General features: G+C 43.9%; 1 protein-coding gene across 2 annotated transcripts; it reads right to left on the bottom strand.

Moving 5' to 3' along the window:
- Positions 1-4978: 4978 nt before the first annotated feature.
- Positions 4979-13916, bottom strand: YPEL3 (yippee like 3). 2 transcript variants are annotated; one of them, XM_039330458.1, is made up of 5 exons: positions 13742-13912; positions 9074-9283; positions 7620-7663; positions 5586-5694; positions 4979-5495 (listed from the first exon to the last, which is right to left on the bottom strand). In XM_039330458.1, exons 2-5 carry the CDS (start codon positions 9188-9190, stop codon positions 5406-5408), a joined length of 360 nt encoding a protein of 119 aa, XP_039186392.1. In that variant the 5' UTR covers positions 9191-9283; positions 13742-13912; the 3' UTR covers positions 4979-5405. The 2 variants fall into 2 exon arrangements, with proteins under 2 accessions (XP_039186392.1, XP_039186391.1); XM_039330457.1 differs by having other exon boundaries at positions 4979-5694; positions 13742-13916.
- Positions 13917-22197: the final 8281 nt, after the last annotated feature.

The raw sequence follows: 22197 nt of genomic DNA, 5'->3' as shown, positions 1-22197 counted from the left end.
CAGAGGAGAAATGGGCAGTGGACCTCAGAATGGTCCTCAGTGAACATCCAAGCCCTTAAAACAGGGAACCGACACTCCCTTTCCACTCAAGCAATTATCCTGATTAATTCAGAGTTAGTGGAAATCTTATTTACTTGCATCTGATTTAGACATGATTTTCTGGATTATTGTGAAATCAAGAGCATGGTAAAGTATCTTATTCTACACACATGCATTCTTTTTAGGAATGGATCTGTCCCCCACTCATCTCCTTCAAAATAATTATCTGTTGCTGGTGTGTGTGTGTGTGTGTGTGTGTGTGTGTGTGCATTTCTTCCTCTAGATTAGGACAGTACTTGCGCTTTCCTAAATTCTGAAGGATAAAATAGAGCCACTGATGACAACATAATTAAGGAGAACTTCCATATTCTGCATCAGTTTACTTTTGATTATAAGATTTCAATCAATCAGAATAGAAATGGAAGGGAGCTTCAAGGTCTTCTAGTCCAACCTCCGGCTAAGGAAGAGACCTAGACCATTTCACACAGATGGCTGTCCAGTTTTTTCTTAAAAACCTCCAGTGATGAAATATCCACAAATTCTGAAGGCAAACTGTTCCACTGCTTAATTTTCCTCACTCTTAGGAAGTTTCTCCTTAATTCCAGGATGCTTCTCTCCTTGATTAGTTTCCATCCATTGCTTCTTGTCCTGCCTTCAGGTGCTTTGGGGAATAGCTTGACTCCCTCTTCTTTGTGGCAGACCCTCAAATACTGAATACTGCTATCGTTGTCATCCCTAGTTCTTTTCTCTAGACTAGCCACACCCAATTCCTGCAACTGTTCTTCGTATATTTTTATCTCCAGGCCTTTAATCATCTTAGTTGCTCTTCTCTGGCCTTTTTTAAAAGTTTCAACATCTTTTTTGTAATGTGGTGACCAAAACTGAATGCCGTATTCCAGGTGTGATCTTACCAAGTCTTTATAAAGCGATACTAATACTTCATGTGATTTTGATTCTATGCCTGTTTACACAACCAAGGATTGTATTAGCTTTTTTGGGCTGCTGTTGCACAATTTTCAGAATAGGTAAAATATAAAATTTGCCCATCGTTGTTGAAAGAGAGAATGTTGGCTATATAAAGCAGTATTTTAATAGTTCTTTGTATTGTGTGACGGGATGGTGTACTTGTAAGAAGTCGTCCAACAGGCTTTACAAATGACAAATATAGGTTAATCCTTAACTAGAGCAAGGTTATGCTTTAGCCAGCAGAGGGAGACTTTGAAAAATACGATTTTAAGGAAAGAGCAGTAAGAGGCTGAAATAGGTCATCAGGCCTTTGTGCAGCTTCTGTTGCATGCCACAAAAACAAATCATTTTGCTGAGCACACAAGGTGTACAAAGCTACATAACCCCCCCCTTCTCAATTTCTTCTCCCTATTCCTCTACTTATATTGTACAGCAGCTTAATCTTTTGGGGTTGGAAGTGTTACATCCTTTGAAGGCATACTGGATTGGAATTAAAATTGGAATGAACTAATAAAATGCTAGAAAATGCATAGAGAAATTGTGGTATACTGCACTGAGTTCCAGGTTAATTTGATAGGAATCTGGACTGAAGGCAGCATCCCTTTGGAAGAATTGTTGCCAGAAGCCATTGCAGTGAATCTGCTCTCCCTCCAGCTATTTGTGGCCTTCGACTTCTGTTATTCCTCACCATTAGCCATGCTGTCCAGAATAGAAAAGTGCTCCAACCATAGAGGGATGGAGAACACCCTTTAAAACAATAACAACCACAATAACAATAATGTTGGAAGGGACCTTGGAGGTTATCTAGTCCAACCCCCTGCTCAGGCAGGAAACCCTATACCAGCGGTTCTCAACCTGTGGGTCGCGACCCCATTTGGGGTCGAACAACCATTTCATGGGGGTCGCCAAACAACGCAGTCCGCCATTTTTTCCCCTTTTCCTTAGCTGTGCTACTCCCTTTTATTCTATTGGCTTTTGAAAGCCATAGAATAGACTCTCTTGAATAGAGTCTAATTCTATTGGCTTTCAAAAGCCAATAGGAATTGTCCAGGCTGTCTCTGCCCTGCTGAGCCCGCCAAAAGTCCCATTCTGCAAACGGTGCTGCAAGTTGTCTGCAGTGAAGGCGAGCTGTTTGGAAGTTTCCACCCCTCCCTGCTGAGCAACTACTAAAAATGTAAGTAAAAGAGGGCCAGGGGTGGGAGTGGGAGGCCGGCGGGCGCAGGGAGGGTTGCTGGCATGTGTGGGGCCTGGCAGGTGCCTTACCTCCCTTGGGCTGGGCTAGCTGGTGGCCCAGTCAGTGGTCGGCCTGCGCCGTCTCTGCCACTTGCCAGCTACGCCTCAGCCGGTGCAGGGGGCGGCACCACGCATGCGCGGCGCTCCCGGGCATGCGTGTTGCCAACCAGTTGGGTAATCCTCAACTTACAACCGGTTGGGTAGTCCTCGACTTACGACCGGTTGGGGGTCGTGGCATTAAAAAGGTTGAGAACCACTGCCCTATACCATTTCAGACAAATGGCTATCCAGTCTCTTCTTAAAAACTTCCAGTGTTGGAGCATTCACTGTTTCTGGAGGCAGATTGTTCCACTGTTTAATTGTTCTGTCAGAAAATTTCTTTTTAGTTCTAGGATGCTTCTCTCTTTGATTAGTTTCCATCTGTTGCTTCTTGTCCTGCCTTTAGATGCTCTGAACTGAAGAATAGCTTGACTCCCTCTTCTTTATGGCAATCCCTGAGATATTGGAACACTGCTATCATGTCCCCCCCTCGTCCTTCTCTTCGTTAAACTAGACATACCCAATTCCAGCAAACATTCCTTATGTTTTAGCCTCTAGTCCTCTAATCATTTTTGTTGCTCTTCTCTGTACTCTTTCTAAAGTCTCAACATCTTTTTTACATCATGGTGAACAAAACTGGATGCAGTATTCCAAGTGTGGCCTTACCAAGGCATTGTAAAGTGGTATTAACACTTCACGTGATCTTGATTCTATCCCTCTGTTAATGCAGCCTGGCACTGTGTTGGCTTTTTTTGGCAGCTGCAGCACACTGCTGGCTCATATTTAAGTGATTGTCCACTGGGACTCCAAGATCAATATGTGAAAGCTTCCCACAGGGCATCAATGTTCTTATTTATAACTGCACTCAGCAATTAGTAGCAAAGAATCAAGGATAAGGCTGATGACTAAATTGGATGACTAAATTGATTTAATGCAGTTGCCAAAGAAGCTCTAAAAACAATGATCAGCTATTGCAGAATCTAGGAATAAAGCCATATTTAGGCCAAAGTTTAAATTGTATGCCCTTTTTTCCTGCCCTTGGTTGGTTTCTCACCCTGGATTGTAAAAGGGGTGTGTAATGTGTTTTGATAACGGTCCAATCGAGTTTTGGAGTTTACTTTCAGCTGAGCTGGCTTCAGCTTGCTCCAAAGGGAACCTGAGTAAAGTTAATCCATAATCTTCTTCCTTTAGCAAATTATTTTTACTTTCAGCCAACTGCTGAAAGTCCAACAATTTGGGCTTCAGAGCTATTATTTTGCTTAACGACAATATGATTCACTTAACAAGTGCTTAACAACTTTGCAAAAAAAAGGTCATAAAATTGGATGTAACTCACTTAACAACTACTTTACTTAGCAACCAAAATTATGATCCCAGTTTGGTTGTAAGTCAAGGACTCCCTGTTCTTCAAGCAAGGCAGAGTTGACCTTTCAGGGGCTAAATGAGGGACAGTCTGTCTTAATAAATGGCGCCAAATAATATGATTTGGACCCTGTCCACTCATCCTGTGCTATTAGCTTTCTAGAACTCAGCTACAGCAGGGGGGGCAGTGTGATTAGAATTGGCTACCACCAGCCTTGAGTTGAGATGAATCATATTTTCTTCTTCTATGACACAGCCCCATTCCTCCACAATATTTTGACAGATTGACAGAATGTGACTTAGTCTCTACGTAGGCTTAGAGGCAATTATTCCCTCTCAATAAGAATTGTGCACATATTGCAAGAACGTATTGCCAAACTGATCTAGTGTTTAAGATGCTGGCTTAGGAACTAGGAGACCATGAATTCTAGTCCTTAGGCATGAAAGTTGACTGGGTGACTTTGGGCCAATTACCAGAAGACTGTGAATTCTAGTGCCACCTTAGGCATGAAAGCCAAATAGGTGACTTTGAGCCAATCATCAGGAGAATGTGTGTTACGGTATCATCTTAGGCATGAAAGCTGGCTGAGTGGCTTTGGATCAGTCACTCCCTCAGCCCAATCCATCTCACAGGGTTGTTGTGGGGAAAATAGGAGGAGGAAGGAGCATAAGGTATGTTTGCTGCTATTTATAAAAAATAATAAAGGCAGGGTAAAAATCTAATAAATTAGAAAAAAACAACATACGGCTAGTAGTGAAACAGCTATTACAAATCCTGATTTGCTGGTGTTGTACTACTGCTCACAGAAAGTCTTGAATGTTTCAGAACAATTGGATAAAAATAAAATATCCAAGCCTTAACTTTAATTAGCTAAGCAAGGAGCAGCCCAAGGAATTTATATTTTCTCCCTTGCTCCAATCTACCAACTACTATACTGTAGAACAGTGGTTCTCAACCTTTTTAATGCCGCGACCCCCAACCGGTCATTAATCGAGGACTACTCAACTGGTCGTAAGTCGAGGACTACTCAACTGGTGCAGCACTGTTTGCAGAATAGGACTTTTGGCAGGCTCAGCAGGGCAGAGACAGCCTGGACAATTCCTATTGGCTTTTGAAAGCCAATAGAATTAGACTCTATTCAAGAGAGTCTATTCTATTGGCTTTCAAAAGCCAATAGAATAAAAGTGAGTAGCACAGCTAAGGCAAAAAAAGGGGGGGGGGGGAATGGCAGACTGCGTTGTTTGGCAACCCCTGTGAAATGGTCGTTCGACCCCAAATGGGGTCTCGACCCATAGGTTGAGAACCACTGCTGTAGAAGGAAGCGAAAAAAAACCCTCCATCACTTCAATACTTTTATTTATATAATACATATACACACACACATACACAAGTACTGTACACGCTTAACATTTCCCTTCCCCCTCGCACTGTACATTTCTCCTCTGTATTTCTCTTAATACAGGCTCTCTCTGGACAACAGAGCCAGCCGTAGTCCTCCCACCCCACCCCAGTCCCTGCTTGCACACAGTCTCTGGCCTAACGGTGTCCCGGAGCTTCCACCTTTTGCCACAGGAAGTTAACATGACTGAGCCGTGGGTATATGTCTCTGGCAGGAGGACCGCCTCCTCCTTCACCACTCAGGTGCCCCTGAGGGGCCTGGGATGGCAATCCAATGGTTGAGAAGGTAGAGGCAAGTTTGGTGGAAATTTGACATTTCTTAGGCTCCACCCCCTACATACAGTTGTCCAAAGATGCTGGTTGGCTTTCAATCCCAGCCATTATCCTTAATCATGTGGTTCAGTTCAATTATGAATTTGCCCTCCTTGTATTTCTGGCTAGTTTCAAAGGCCTGTTCCTGTAGAAGAAGAAGAGAAAGCAACAATACAGGTGGAAGTTTTACAGTTTTAGGGAAGGAGAGGAAGAGGGCACAAGGCAGGAGACTCACATATTTCCATCCAAGGGTGGTCTTGCAGTTTTCACAGTATATATCAGCTACAGCATGTAGGCCTGTCAGCAGAACACGTTCCTCTGCTGGGCCACATCCCACATTCACTCTGTAGGGAGACAAAAGACAGCACAATGTCATCTGGTTTTAACAGGGCCCCTGCGCCCAATCCTTTTCCTAGTATGAGTTCTACTTCGCCTTGAAATCACTGAAAATGGAAATCAATCAAGGGAGGAAATGAAAATGAAATGAAAGGAATGGAAATGAAAGGAATGGAATTGTTCTTTGAAGCTGGACCCATCGCTGCCATAACAATTGTTCTATTCCCTTTGTGGGTGCTTGACAAAGCTCGGGCTGGTTTGGTCTTCCAGTGGGAAAAAGGGTGGGATTTGATTCGATTCCCCCAGTTCTGTTAGGTTGGTTTGAACGCACAAACCAACAAGAGAAGAACAAGCCCAAAACTTTCTCACAAACTGGATATGAAGATGGAGATTATTCCAGGATTTGGATTATGTCCAGCTTCAGGGTCACTCGGTGACTTCAGAAGCAGCACCCAAGGGGGGAGGTCAGCCCACAACCCCCATGTGGAAAGGAGGGGTTTCTGTTCTGGGGGTCTACCAAGGTCTTTTGAAGTGTAGTGCCACAGAGACAGGCTGGAGCTGGGGAGACAGGAGACCAAAAACGGTTTATAACCTTATGGTGGAAGTCAAGTGTGCAATGCACAGGTATAAACAACAGCCTGCATATTAGGAGAGGATCTGGTGAACCTCCAGGCTGTGGCTTTGCTATCAAACTAGCAACAAGGTATGAATTACCTACTTGTTCCTGTAACTCACTTGCAGAATTCACTTATTCCTATGGGATCACTGGGAAATAGCCCTCTTTGATTAGGTGTGAGTTTCAGTTTGGAATAATGTGCCAATCAATACTAGTACTGAAGTATTTTAAATTTGCTTTGAAGGCCTCCTTATGTTTTTGAATTTTATCTGAATAGCCCCCATTCCTGCTGAGATGACTGTTTTGGAAAAAGGGATTAGCCTATTAGGTTCTATTTTACTGAAATTCATTCCCCTCCTTCTCTCATTCTACTATCTGAATAGCTTAATTGCTTGTGCTTTCCTTTGTTTCAGCTCCGATTCATGGAAAATGAGAGATTGTCTCTTCTGTTGACCCTTCAATCTACAGATGCCCCAAAGCAGGGGTAGGCAACCTTGGCTTTTATGACTTGTGGACTTCAACTCCCAGAATTCCTGAGCCAGCATGGCTCAGCATGGAAACTTCTCCCTTTTCCCTCAGCATGGCTGGCTCAGGAATTCTGGGAGTTGAAGTCTATGAGTCATAAAAGAGCCAAGGTTGCCTATCCCTGCCCCAAAGGAACAGGGGTAGAGGAAAGACTTCAGTGCAAGATTTTTAATTTCGGGTAGCTAGATTTTTCTAAACAGAGGACTCTGGCTGGCTGAAGTCCTTGTAATTAGTGTTAGAGTACTGACTAAATAGAGTTACTACTTCAATCAATCAATCTTTATTACGGTCACAGACCAGCAAATAAAAGCATTAAAACAATAATTAAGAGTAAAAAATAAAAATGAAAGACAGGCAGGATAATTTATTGTAATTGGTGGCTTAACAGTGGGCAGTTAAAGTTTGCCTATTTTTACATACAGTATAACAGAATTTGGCCATATTTAGGGTAGCTACTTTATATCGATCTGGTAACAGTAATTGCATGTAAAAAAGATCAGCATTTCTCGGATATTTTATCAGGTAAGGTATTATGAATTGAGTCTGGGAGTCCTTACAGAACATGCAGTATAGTAGGACATGAGAGTACTAGCTCAATGAGCATTCAGACATAGAATTAGTATACAGCAAGGATTTGCTGCTCTTCTGATGGTAAACTAAAAGGCCCATCTCATCTGTCCTGGCCCCAGACAATGCCACTTAACATAGCCAGAGGTCCTTTGAGAGGGAAAACCTGAGTGCAGAGTATTTATTTTTTTCTTCCAAAATATGTTTCTCTTTTGTGATACTCACACAGAGTTGAATAGATATGCCCGTCCTTGGCTTCCTTGAAAAGACTGTAACAAAAAGGAGAAAGGGGCACAGATCAAAAACAAAATACTTTCCTGTCCCTATTAAACAAATGCCTCCCACTAACCCTGAATACTTTCCACAGTTATTTCTCCTCCGGCCACTCTGTCTCCATGGTTCTCCCCCCCCCCCCCACAACCTTGGGAACCCAAATCTCAGTTGCAGCCTTCAGCCTGTCTCAAGCTGTTTTTATCATCTTCTGTAGACTTTGGTTCTAGACCAGCTGCTTATCTTCCCCTCCCGCTTGGCTGACGGCAAGCAGCCAGAGGCCATCTCTTCCCGGTTTCCTTGTTTATTCTCTAGTTTGCTTTCAAACCCATGTAACTGAATTTAATGATTAATCAGCCACAGCTGAGACCTGTTGCCCTTGTAAGCTCTTGAGAACTGGGGTGGAAGTGGCAGACAAGCCTAGGCAGGCACTCTGAAAGAACTCATTGCCCTCTGTAAATACCCCCCCCCCTTCTCTTCGTGCCTTCTTCTAGTCCCAAATAATTTCCCATCTTTTATTGCTCAGAAATTCTGCAGCCTCTGTAAGGTGTCTCTGGAAAGAGACATAAATGCTGCTGCTGCTTGGAGGCCCTCCCTCTCCTTCTTTGCCTGTTTTTAACTGCATTATTCCCAGAGGAGAAACTTCTAGCTCTAAATTGTGGTTTGCTTGGGAGGTGCTGATTTCTCCTAATAAACCATACCAGCCAGAGTTTGGCTTGCTTAATTCTATACTAATTATAATCTATATTCCCAGGCCTCTGTATTTAACTTACATTAATATTGCTATGTTAGGGTAAACATATTTAAGATATTATTTGACACTGGTCCTGAAATGACTTACAGGTAGTCCTCGGTTTATGACCACAATTGCAATTACTGTAGGGAATTACTGTGGCTGTTAAGTGAAGCATGTGATTGTTAAGCGAGTCTGGCTTCCCCCATTGACTTTGCTTGCCAGAAGCTGGCTGGAAAGGCTGCAAATGGTGATCATATGACCTGGGATGCTGCAGCTGTCATAAATACATGCTAGTTGTCAAGCATTCAAATTCTGATCACCTGACCGTGGGGATGCCGCAGTAGTTGTCACTGCGAGGTTCAATTGTAAACCACTTTTTTCAGTGCTGCTGTAAACAAATGGTTGTAAAATGGGGACTACCTGTACTTACTTGTTAGAGGACTGACAAATTTTAAAGGCGCACAGAAAATTCACAGTAGTAATTTTACATTGGGGTATAAGAAAATATGGCTGTCCTTTCTCTGTTGCCCTTCCGTATTACATTCACCTTTGGCAATTATGTTTTTCTTTTTTTTTTAAATGAGCTAACCAAGGAACAGCAACCTCTTTCCCTTGGATGCTGTGATCTTCTCTAGAGGAGTGTACCAGGGCTATCTCATTCCCTTTTTTGTACCTTGGAGATGAGGTCGTCGTGATTAGCCAGGTGGGCCCGGCAATGCACACAACTGTAGCGACGGTGACAGTTGTCCAGATAGGCCTGAAAAGTTTTGGGTTTGGACAGCCTCACCATTGTGGTGGGAGTCACACCAGGAGAAAAGCTGCAGGAGAGTTGTGGAGAACTAGACAGCTCCTGGAGGAGATGCTGGGGGGGCAGATGAAAGCCCTAAAAAAAGAGGAAGAGGCGGATCACCAACCTACAGAGAACCCATATCAGAAGGGATAGCTTACAGACCTAGAGTCAAAATGCCAAGATTTTGCTTCTTAGCTCTGGGAACTGGCCAGGTTCTGTGTAACCAGTCTGGTATCTAAACAAAAACAATGCCATGTGGTGCTTTCCTTCCTTCCTTCCCTCCCTCGTGCTTTCCCTCCCTCCCTTGGCAGCTTCTCGGAGTCTCAGCCTGTAATTAACCCCAGGATGTAGGTCACAGCTGATCATCCTGTGATGAAAGAAAACTACCTTAGGAGTAAGGCTTTAACTTTCCAAGCCACCCTTCCAATTAATTTCAGGTTAGGTCTTCCTAGTACAGTTTGGCCAGTTTAAGACTTGTGGACTTCAACTCCCAAAATTCCTCAGCCTCACTGTAAACTCTAGACTTTTCTTATAAAACCAGCTTTCTGTTTTCTTTATTCTACCAGATTGTGCACATAACTGTTAAGTATTATAACCAGCCACATACCCCAAACCTAAGAGTAGTTTTCACTTTTGCAGCATGGGCCTTTGTTCAGAGATATAGTTTTTAATCCCACCTTTATTTTTATAAATAGTTCAAGGTCTCAAGGTATGTCTGGACTCAGATCATTTCTGTTTATTTGTCTCCCACCTTTACTGCTATTACAAATAACTCATGGCAGCAAACATATCCAACACAGAGAAGCAACCTAGAACTAAGGAGAAACTTCCTGACAGTTAGAACAATTAACCAGTGGAACAACCTGCCTCCAGAAGCGGTGAATGCTCCAACACTGGAAGTTTTTAAGAAGAGACTGGACAGCCATTTGTCTGAAATGGTATACTATAGGGCAGTGGTGGCAAACGTATGGCATGGGTGCCAGAGGTGGCACTCAGAGCCCTCTCTGTGGGCACACACACCGTTGCCCCAGTCCTAGGCCTTCAGCTGGGTTTTATAAAACCTTTTCGCTTTAGGTCTCTGCCACCGTGTGCAAAAAAAAAAAAAAAGGTTCAATGAATCAGTCAATTTCAACTTCACGTGGGGAAAAAAAGATCTTGCAAAGTTGGAATTGATTGATTGAACTTTTTAGTCCTACCCAGTCTGCCGTTACCACCACATCCATGACTACCCAATGGGCCACGCCCACCCAATGGGCCACACCCACCCGGTACCCAACGATGCATAAGTGGGTTTTGGGTTGCAGTTTGGACACTCAGTCTTTAAAAGGTTCGCCATCACTGGTATAGGGTTTCCTGCCTGAGCAGGGAGTTGGACTAGATGACCTCCAAGGTCCCTTCCAACTTCATTATTATTACATATTCCTCCTATTTTCTTCAGAACAACAGCCCTGTGAGATGGACAGGGCTGAGAGTGACTGACCCAGAGCGACCCAACTGATTTTCATGCCTAAAGTGGGACTAGAATTCACAGTCTCCTAGTTTCTAGCTGGGTGCCTTTACCACTAGACCAAACTGGCAACTGCCTTCTGCTTGGTTGAGAGGGAAGGGAAAGTCAAGGCAGAAAGTAGCAAAGTCTAGAAAGCATACTTGGTGGTGACAGACATCAACAACTTGTCACAGAATAGCAGGCAACCTTCAGAGTTGTGAAATGATGGAGGGATCTTCTGCTAAGCCAAGAAGAAGGCAGAAGGAATCTAGAGGAATTATGTTACATGATGGCAAGGGGCAGCTTCAAAGAAACACAACAAAGGGCTTGGAGAATTGTGTGGCACTTAATTGCAGCCAAACCAGAGGCATTGGAGACATAGAATAAGGCACAACATGAGACAGACAGCTAGCTGGAGAAGAATGGGGTAGACACAAAGCAGCCTTGAAGATGAGAGAAGAGGAGGAGCAGAGCGAGGGGATTGCTAGAAAATACAGTGGGCTAAACCAATCAGCTGGAGAGGTATTTGAGGGGAGGCGGGCAAGAGGAAAATCTCTGGAAGGAAGTATGGAGGCTTGGTTATCAAAGGGGGTGGGTAGAGTGGTTGTCTGGAACCTCATGGTGGAGGAGGAGAAAGGTGCTTCCTTCAAAGGTAAGCAAACCAGCCAGTCGGGCAGGCAAGGAAATGCTGAGCCAGGAAAAATGTTGCCCAAGACTCCATACATCTCCCTGGAAGCTGGATTTGTGCTTTGACTTTTTTTAGAGAAGATCTTAGCATTTGGGAGAACTTAAAGATCCAACTTAACCCCCCAACCCCCGTTTTTCCCCCCTCTTTCCTAAGCTAGCTTTAAACTTAAAGCAAGTTATGAATATCTACCCTGCAGGCAAACACGCAACCTCTGCTTTTCCATGTGTGGCCATGGCATAGAGGTTTTTTATTTCCCCATCTTTTTATATTTCCCCATAATTTCTTGAAGAATCTACATTGAACACAAAAATTACTGGTAGGCTAAGGAAAGAGAGGAATATAACAAGGGATGAACATGAGGAATAGCTAGACAGGAGAAATAAAGGAAGAAGTGAAAGGAAGGAAACAAAGAAGGAAGTGGGTTTTTTTTAAAAAAAATACAGTTCCTTTATTTTTTAAAAAAGGATTTGTTTACAACTTTGAAAAAGATTTTTAAAAAATCTTTAATGTCATCGCATTATTCGCTCTCAACCTATGTGTGTGTGTGTGTGTGTGTGTGTGTGTGTGTGTGTGTATATATATATATATATATATATATATGCATATATATATATATATATATATATATATATATATATATGCATGCTATCAAAGTTCCCAAGGAACTGTAACAAAAAAAAATATTGTTCTTCTAAATAAATTACATATTTGCCAGTAACAGTTGCAACTGAGATTCTCTTCTAAACAATATCCAAGACAGTTTTAAGAAAGAACAGAAACATATTAGCCATAACTAATAGGGAGTTTAATTGTTTACCAGCAATTTATTAATTGCTTTTCTACTAGAAAATACATATATGTTTTTGTCTGAACACCAAATGAACCCGACCATGTAATTCAAATACTATCTTTTGCACATTTATTTTAGAAGATAATAAGGCTTTTTTAAATATGATAAAATATATACCAGGTATGAGGAGGGATTTTCTTAAGCTAATTTGTTTTATACGTGAGGCCTATAAATAAGCAATGAGCTTATCTGACTTTAATTTCTGTTTTGATAATGGAAAAGATTATTATTGCCATGTTATATTGTGCTCTAAGAACAATATACTTATTTGTTTATATATAGCAATTCAACTCTGGTATAGCAAGTAAGAAATAAATGGGCATGATAAGATATTGAAATGATTTGAACCTCAAGAAAATATAATGGTTCTGATATATCAAATATAGGGTGCCTGTAGAAACACACCCAGAAATAGGCTATTGGGGACACTTTAATGAGAGAAAAATAAGAATAGAGAAAGACATGAGACAAGCTGAAGTATCTTGGTTTTCTTTTATTATAACAATCGTGCACTTTATATTTACTTATTTTATAACTGTTAAACAGGAAGCTTGAAATATACATGTAGAAAAAGAGGAGGTTGATATAGAGGGTGGGGACAGTTGATGATAGGGCTGGGATGACAGTCATAAACTGAAAATTGTGTTTGTGTTCTCTGCCAGAGGCAAATAGCAAGATTGTTGAGTAATAGGCGAAATTTTATATTTCCGTATAAATTGTAGGACCACTCATCCAAACATTTACTTCTGTTTATTAAAAACTTCCTAACATGTGAACTTTTAGAATAAGAAAAAAGGATATGGAAAGTTGGAGGTGCAAACCACTCCCCTCTTTCTACTAAAACTTTTGAAAAATAGCAGCACTGCAAACTGGAAAAATTAAATTCCGGTGACTGATGGACAGAAAAAGGAGAGAGAACTACTTGCTCAGAGAGAGACTAAGGGAGGGTTAAAACCAGCTTTCATAAACAGTTCCGTCGTTTGGCTACCAATCGATATTGTGCTGGAAACTACCCTCCAAGGACAAAAACGCAAACCCGGGACTGCTCAATAGATAAAAGATGCCACCTGATCCCGAATTAGAGACTCTTGAAAACGGATCCCTCTCTATAGCATTTCCTGTGGGATCAGAGGAGGCGCGGACCATTGCGAGGGGAAGAAAATTAAACCCCCTGCTGAAATAATAAAGGGAACATGAGATTATCACAGGAAATAAGCTCTCTCGGCGTGGTCAGGATGAGTGCAATAATTGGAATCCTCTGAAAAGGATCCGCTGGAATCCTTTTCCTCCCTCTCCGTTCTGATAGCTGGAGATCCCCCTTTTGAGGCGGGGTCAGCGGGTCGCTGGAAATCGGAGCCACAAACATCCACTACCTTCCCCTCCCTTCATTCCTGCAGGAGAACATAAGGAAGCCGTGCGTGTTTTTATTTATATGCACGGAGAGACAGACACGCACCGCGAGCCTTTCGTGGGGAAGAACGCGTCCACGGACGCCGCCGTTTCCCTTAAGCCCTTCCCCCATCTCACCTGTCCGAAGAGCAACGGCGAAGCGCCCCCGCGTCGGATGGTGCCTCGATGCGGCTTTTGGGGAGGGGAGTCGCCCCGCCGACAGACCCGCAGCCCCCCGCGAAGAGCTCCAGCTGGGAGTCTAGACTTCCTCTTGTTTACAAACCCAGGCTGTGAAACAAAGGTGTCTCCTCCCCCTTCCCCCCTCCCTCCTCCTTTCTGCGGGCTTCCCCCTCCGCTCCTTCCTCTTTCCACCCAGCCAATCGGGGCGGCTATGCAAATAAACTGCAGAGCTGATAAAAGGGGAGGGGACACGCGCGGGGAGGCCGCGCTTGATTTGGCACGGAGTGGGGGCGGGGCGGGGCGCGGCGAGGCCGTCGGGAGAGATGGCGTGGCTGGGCGGCGCGCGTGGGCCGGCCCTGAAAGCGACGGGCCTCTGGGCGTGTGCAGAGTGCCTTGCGCGCAGACGATCGTGCGGCTTGGGAGGGGGACTTTTTTCTTTGGAAACGATGTCTAGAGGCATAGTTGGGGAGGTTAGTCTTTTTTACATCGAAAATGGCATCTTGTAAATGGCAGTAATACGCTTTAATACGCTCCCATGCCTGGCAGATTTTTGTACTGATGAAACAGAGGATCCGGCAAACAAGTCAATACTGAAATTGACCTTTCTGCTGATAATGCTTTTTAAAATTCTGGATATTAAAATGTAAACATGTAAACACCATCATCACTATAGTAGAAGTTCTTCCCCCAAGGCAGACCACATCTTTTATCTTATGGGGGTGTCTTATTAAATCCAGGAGTTGCAGACTCTACATTCCAGTAAAAAGGAGGTGGTGGCGGGGAATTGTAAATCGTGGGATCTGAACAATTATTCTGTGCTTGGGTATTTTGGAAAACCACTGCAAGCTAAAGGAAACAATATTGATCTGGGAGGGGAAGATGGTCATTGTGAGTCAGGGTTAGATGTCAGGAGGAAGGAAATTGTCTGGCATGCCTGCAACAAAGTAGACTAGATTAAAGTTTTATAGTTGAGCAGGATCTGAATCTGCATATAATGAGTTCAGTTCCACAAGTTGGCTAATACCAGAAAAATAACCATGTTGCAGTGAAACCAAGTCCAATGTTGCTGATTAGATTAATATATGCATTTTTGGCATCAGTTGTGATGGCCACAATCTGTTTTACCAGCTGCATAAAATGACATTTTAAAAAGTGGATAGGCAGTGGATAGGCCAGTTTGGTCTAGTGGTTAAGACAGAAGGCTAGAAACCAAAAGACCATGAGGTCTAGTCCCTCCTTAGACATAAAAGCCAGTTGGATGATCCTGGGCCAATCACGCTCTCTTACCCCAGCCCACCTCACAGGGTTATTGTTGGGAAAATAGAAGGAAGAAAGTGTGTTGGATATTTTTGCTGCCTTGAGTTATTTGTAAAAGTAATAAGAGATGCAAATAAACAAAAATGACCTGAGTCCAGATAGAGAAACAGTGCGTTTTACCCACCTCCAGCCTGAGATAGAATACAGCACATCATAATACTATGCAAAACATGAATGAATGCCCAGTTATCAAGAGACAACATGATCTAATCAGCATGGCTGTAATCTTTGTCTAACCAGCAACTGCTGATTCTAGCACAGAGGAAGACAGATATTGTACATTCCCCAATTATCTTGTCCTTGTCTTTGGACTTGATAAGATTGACTTTGGTTAAGGAAATCCAATGGTTTCCTTTTACTCTAATGAAAGTATTTGTCAATGTGATTATTTTTAATTGGCTTCCATAGAAGCCTAAAAACCTTGCAGCTTTTTTGTTTATGACCCTACTTTGTCAGTTGGATTTATGGGCTACATTGATATGCTTGAAATGAAGTAGAATGGGAGATAGAAATGAATTTACTTGCTAAGATAGCTGCAGACCTGCACATACGCAGCTTGTGTGATTGTGGGTGTTTTCCAAGTTGTTGCCTTTGCCTTTCTTTATTGTTTACTTGGCTTAACTGCAGCCAGCTCTAGCAAATATTTGAAAGGGAGTGTCCCCTAGTGGTTAGGAGTGGGAAGACCTGGGTACCAATTCCCACTCAGCTATGCAGCTTCTTCAGAAAATGTTGATTTTTTACTTCTCATTCTAAAACACACGCAGAGTGGGTTTGGACAGAAGAGATTGAAGAAACTGGACAGCCATCTATCTGTAATAGGGTTACAGGGGGTTAGACTAGAAGATGTCCAAAATTCCTTCCAATTTTGTTATTCTATATTCTGCTTGTGAGAATAGCCCTGGATATATGACAAAGAGACCCAAGTCTTCAAACCAAGAGAAAAAGAACTTGATAAAACTATGTATTTAAGATTGATTCTATTTATTGTCCAAATAGTGGACAATAGTGGTGGCGAACCTATGGCACACGTGCCAGAGGCGGCACCCGGAGCACTCTCTGTGGGCACACGTGCCATTGCCCCAGCCTTGCCTCCCCCCATGACCCCATCCTTTCCAGCAGCCCCCCTGGAGGAGAGTCGCCCCCGAGCGTGGCCCACATGGAGCAGCACAGCCAAGGACATGGTAGCCAGGCAGCATAGAGAAGACTCTGCCCTCATGCCCCATCCCACACAGTTGATGCTGCGGGGTGCGGGCAGAAAGTGTGGCCGCCATGGCACTGCTGGGCTGCCTGGGCAATCTGCGGCAGGCCCTGGAGTCGGTGAGTGGCCCTGTGGGCAGGCGGGGTGGGGGATGGGGTGGGGGCAGGGCGGGGCAGGGGCGGGGCAGGGGATGGAGTGGGCGGGGCCAATTTTTGGGCACTCGGTCTCTAAAAGGTTTGCCATCACTGAAATAGTACAATGTGATCTATTATTCCTATCTATGTGATTTCTAAGAGTCAACAATAAGCCTGGGAGGCTTACAATAGGAAAAAGATACATATGAAAACAATTAAAATCAAGAAGTGTTAAAAACTAAAACCAAAGGGATGGATAGCAGGGGAATGAGTTCTTCTTACTACAACAAGCACCTGTGGAACCCCAAGCCACCTGGCAAAATCAGGTTTTAAGGACCTGAAAGGCCAGGAAGGTGGGAGCATAACTCATTTCTGGTGGTAGAATATTTCACTGGGTGGGGGCTACAGCAGAAAAGGCTCTCCTCTTTGACCTTGTCAGCTGTAACTCGAATACTTTTCAAAAGTAACCCCATGTAGAATCAGTGTGCTGCAGTAATTGCATTCGCATTTATGCTAAACTCCAGGACCTAATCCATGGTGGCTTGGCTTGACAACAATGTACCAACAAAACACTGGACTCGGACATTCCTGTACAGGTAGTCCTCAGGTTAGGACCACAATTGAGCCCAAATTTCAAGACAGTTGTTAAGTGAATTTGGTCTCATTTTACAACCTTTCTTGCCACAGTTGTTAAGTAAATCATTGCAGTTATTAAATTAGCAACACGGTTGTTAAATGAATCTGGCTTCCCCATTGACTTTGCTTGTCAGAAGTTGCAAAAGGCGACCCCAGGACACTGCCACTGTCATAAATATGAGTCAGTTGGCAAGCGTCTCAATTTTGATCACGTGACCTGCAAATATGAAAAACTGTTTTTTTTTTCAGTGCCATTATATCTTCAAATGGTCACTCAATGAACTGTTTGTAAGGCGAGGATTACATGCAGTGGGAGCAAACGTAGCAGAGATCATGTGAGCATGCATTGCTCTTTCAGAACATTTCAGCATCATTCCTACATCTCACAGAATACTAGGAAGACGTTGGCCTTAAGAGGAGGATTCAGAGATGGTAACCCAAGCGGAAGACACATCAGGAATAGCTTAGAGCGGGGGTCCTCAACCTTGGCAACTTTAAGACTTGTGGACTTCAATTCCCAGAATTCCTTTGCTTTGCTGGCTGAGGAATTCTGGGAGTTGAAGTCCACAAGTCTTAAGGTTGCCAAGGTTGAGGACTCCTGGTTAGAGTACCAGGAATGTGCCCAGGAAGGGTGGGGACTGAGGGCAAATTAATCATCTAGGAGAACTTGTTGACCCTCCTTTTTTTTTTTTTTTTTTTTGCATCCATGTCAATAATCACAGAAAGAAAAGGAAAATAGGTCTAAGAAAGGCCACAGATGAAATTCTACCACCGATTCACTCGTTCTTAGAGCACACCCCCCTCCTTTATCTTATACAGTATAAATGAGGCCATCTCTCACTTCCCTGGTCTCCATTAAAATATTTGGCTAGAACATTAGAACAATCTGATGTTGTGCCAAGGACTTAAAGTTGGCATTTCTTACCAAATCCTTACAACTGATCTTTCTTTTGTGGGACTTGTCTCTTTGTTTGCATACCTGTTGTTGAAACAGTGAGAAATGTCTGGGACAGCGTAAAGGTTGCCTTGATAACTTGTCATCTACCTCCAAGAATTTAATGCTGAATGAAGTTGTTGTTCTCCTCTGACAACTAAAGCTTCTAGTAAAGTAGTAGAGGGATGGGTAGCTTGTGATTTTAGATCTTGGCAACTTTGAGATGGGTGGAATTCAAGTCCCAGAATTCCCTAGCCAGATCTTCAGCTGATTTCAAGAGCCTTCCTCAAGCCAATTTTAAGTATAGGTTTCTACATGTAGATTTCGACAGGAGGGGATTTTAAAAGAAAAAAAAATCAAGAAAATGGCTATGACTGCATGATCGAAGCCCACCGCTTTTTAATGTGAATTGCGCACATAGTGAAAGGGATGGGGCTACAGTTGTGTGGGTGTGGCCACCACATTGACTCTCCATCCATTTAGATGTAGGATATTCCCCAGAAAATAACAATAATAATAATAACAACAACAACAACAAAATGATCTTGGAAAACTACAAGAAAAGGAAGACCAACCTGAATGTGGCATGGATTGACTACAAAAAGGCATTTGACTCTCTGCCACATGACTGGATAATCAAGTGCCTAGAAATAACAGGAGTCAGTAGAAACATCAGAAAATTTGTGCAAAGATCAATGGCACAATGGAAGACACAGTTGCAGATCAATGGTGAGAGACTGGGAGAGGTTAATATCAAGAGAGGAATATTTCAAGGAGATTCATTATCACCATTACTATTTGTTATTGCACTGTTTCCTTTGTCAACAATACTGAATAACTCAGGACATGGCTATCAAACATCAAAAACATCTGCCAGACTATCCCATCTCCTTTACATGGATGATCTGAAGCTGTATGGAAAAACATCATCTGAAATAGAATCGCTGCTCAACACTGTCCGTATATATAGCCAAGATATTGTAATGGAGTTTGGCTTGGACAAATGTGCCACACTTACTATCAAACAAGGAAAAATAGTGAAAACTGAAGGAATCAAGATGCCCCACGAAAATAACATTAAGAGTCTGGATGAGGAAGAGTACTACAAATACTTGGGTATCCTTCAAGCTGACAACATCAAGCACATTGAAGTCAAGAAAAAGATTAGAGGTGAATACATCAAGAGAGTGAAGAAGATCTTAAAATCCAAACTCAATGGAGGAAATACCATAAAGGCAATCAACACCTGGGCAATCCCAGTCATTAGGTACACAGCTGGAATAGTGGACTGGACTCAAGCAGAACTAAAAGCAATGGATAGGCAGACCAGAAAAATAATGACAATGAATCACGCCCTTCATCCACGCAGTGACATTGACAGACTTTATCTACCAAGGCAAATAGGTGGGCGTGGAATGCTACAAGTACATCAGATGGTTGAAGAAGAAAAAATGGCTTTGGAAGAATATCTGAAGAACAATGATGAAGATGCACTGAAATTAGTATATCAGGAAGGCTTACTGACTACTGGAGAGACCAAACTGGCCTACAAGAAAGACCAAATGAAGAACAGAATAGAGGCATGGGAAGACAAAGCACTACATGGCCAATACATTAAAAAAATAGCTGGGAAAGCAAATAATAACAAGACCTGGCAATGGCTAAGAGCAGGAAAATTGAAGAAAGAGACCGAGGGACTAATTCTGGCTGCACAAGACCAAGCCTTAAGGACAAATGCATATAAAGTCAAAATTGAGAAGACAGCAACAGATAGTAAGTGCCGCCTATGCAAAGAAACTGAAGAAACAGTGGACCACCTGGTAAGCTGTTGCAAGAAGATTGCACAGACTGACTACAAGCAGCGGCATGACAAAGTAGCAACAATGGTGCATTGGAAGATCTGCAAAAAATATCATTTGCCTGTAAGCAAAAACTGGTGGGATCATAAAATAGAGAAAGTCATAGAAAATGATAAAATTAAACTGCTCTGGGACTTCAGAATTCAAACAGACAAGCACCTGCAACATAACACCCCAGACTTAACAATTGTCGATAAGAAAGACAAAAAAGTCTGGATAGTGGACGTGGCAGTGCCTGGAGACAGCAGAATAGAAGAGAAAGAGCTAGAGAAGATAACAAAATACAAAGACCTACAAATAGAAATAGAAAGACTGTGGCAAGAGCAAGCAAGGGTAGTACCAATAGTCATGGGCGCCTTGGGTGCAATCCCAAAACAACTGGAGCACCACTTGAACACCATTGGCGTTGACAAATGGTGACTCTTGGACCTCGATTCTCAGAATCTTTTAGCTAGTGTATGCTGATTGTATGATTGTTTTTTAACCTTTTTTAGTTCATTGTATTAGGGTGTGTATGGGTGTGAGTGATGGAGCTGGGAACAAGAACTGGTGCCCTCTCTGCTGAGTGTGTAAACAGAAGTGGAGGGGGGGCCGGATGTACTTCCCGGCTCGATTTGAATGTGAGATGTGGCCTGCTGGGAGGGGGGGATGGTGGGAGGGAGACCTTCGGGGTGGGTGCGGAGTTTTCGGGGGTGGAGGTGGGCCGGAACATCCCGGTTATCGTAGGGAGAGGTAGATATGGCGGGAGCCAAGGGGTGGGCCATCTTCGGGGAACAAGGACTCGCTGCATTAGAGCGATTACCTGTTCCGACCCCTTGGACTCTTCTCCAATACCTGGAGAGGGGGATATTCAGGACCCTGGCCTCAGGTTGCTGCTTCTTAATGCCAGGTCGGTTATTAATAAAGCCCCCCTCATCCGGGATTTGATACTGGTTGAGGAGGCCTACCTGGCATGTATTACTGAGACCTGGCTGGGCCAAGAGGGAGGTGCTCCTCTCTCAGAGATGTGCCCAGACGGGTTTCAGATAATGCACCAACCGCGACTCCAGGGAAGGGGTGGGGGAGTGGCGATTCTTGTCCGAGAATCCCTAAGACCTCGCAGGATCCCAGCCCCAGAGGTTGTTGGGTGTGAGTCCCTTCTCTAGAGGTTGGATTCAAGGGTTCAGTCGGGCTTGTTGTTGCCATACCTGCCTCCCAGCTATGTGACAACAGCCCTGCCTGAGCTGCTGGAGGGGGTAGCCGGGTTGGCGATGGAATTCCCCAGGCTTATGGTGCTGGGGGATTTCAATTTGCCGTCACTCGGCGAATCCTCTGGTGTGGCTCAGAAGTTCATGGCTTCCATGACAACCATGGACCTGACCCAGATAATTCAGGGTCCGACCCATAGGGGAGGACACACGCTTGACTTGGTATTCCTCTCGGGGCAGTGGAGACGTGATTTCGATTTAAGGGGTATAGTTACTTCTCCCTTGTCATGGTCAGATCACTTTGTCAAAGCAAGAATATACAGTATAACCTGTTGAGGTTAGATTTCTCGGTCCTACTCCCCACCGCAGGGAGGCGGAACCGATTAGGTGGTTCCGCCCCAGGCGTTTAATGGACCCAGAGGGGTTCCAAATAGCGCTTGGGGGCTTTCCTGATTCCCTCCTCCACGAACCGGCTGAGTCCTTGGTCGCTGCTTGGAATAAGGCGGCATCAGGGCGTTAGACCGGATCGCGCCTTTGCGACCTCTCCGTGATTGTGGATCCCGGAGGGCACCTTGGTTTACCGAGGAGCTACGGGAGATGAAGCGTCAGAAGAGATGTCTAGAGCGACGCTGGAGGGCTAGTAACTCCGAATCTGACCGGACACTTCTAGAGCCTATATTAGGACTTATTTAGTGGCGATACGAGCGGCAAAATGTTCGCATTTTTCCGCACTTATTGCATCTGCAGAATCTCGCCCCGCCGCCCTGTTTAGGGTGACCCGTTCCCTACTTAATGTTCGGGAGGCTGGGGAGCCCTTACAGGGTAGAGCGGAGGAATTTGTGCAATTCCTATCAGACAAAATCGCTCGGATTCGGACAGACCTAGACTCCGATTGGGCAGGGCCTTTTGAGATGACTGGGACAGCTCAGTTTTATGGGATGAATTTGAGTCTGTGACCGCTGAGGATGTTAACAGAGCGGTGGGAGCAATGAGCGCCTCCACTTGTTTATTGGACCTGTGTCCTTCCTGGTTGGTCTCGGCTGCCAAGAAGGTGACACGAGGCTGGCTCCAGGTGTTGATCAACGCTTTGTTGAGGGAGGGGTCTTTCCCGCAATCCCTGAAGGAGGCAGTTGTGAGGCCCCTGCTCAA

This window comes from Crotalus tigris, unplaced genomic scaffold (genome assembly GCF_016545835.1).
Source record: "Crotalus tigris isolate CLP2741 ecotype Arizona unplaced genomic scaffold, ASM1654583v1 scf7180000024427.8105951120:4207309, whole genome shotgun sequence".
Taxonomy (NCBI): domain Eukaryota; kingdom Metazoa; phylum Chordata; class Lepidosauria; order Squamata; family Viperidae; genus Crotalus; species Crotalus tigris.
This window is presented reverse-complemented; position numbering and strand designations above follow the sequence as displayed.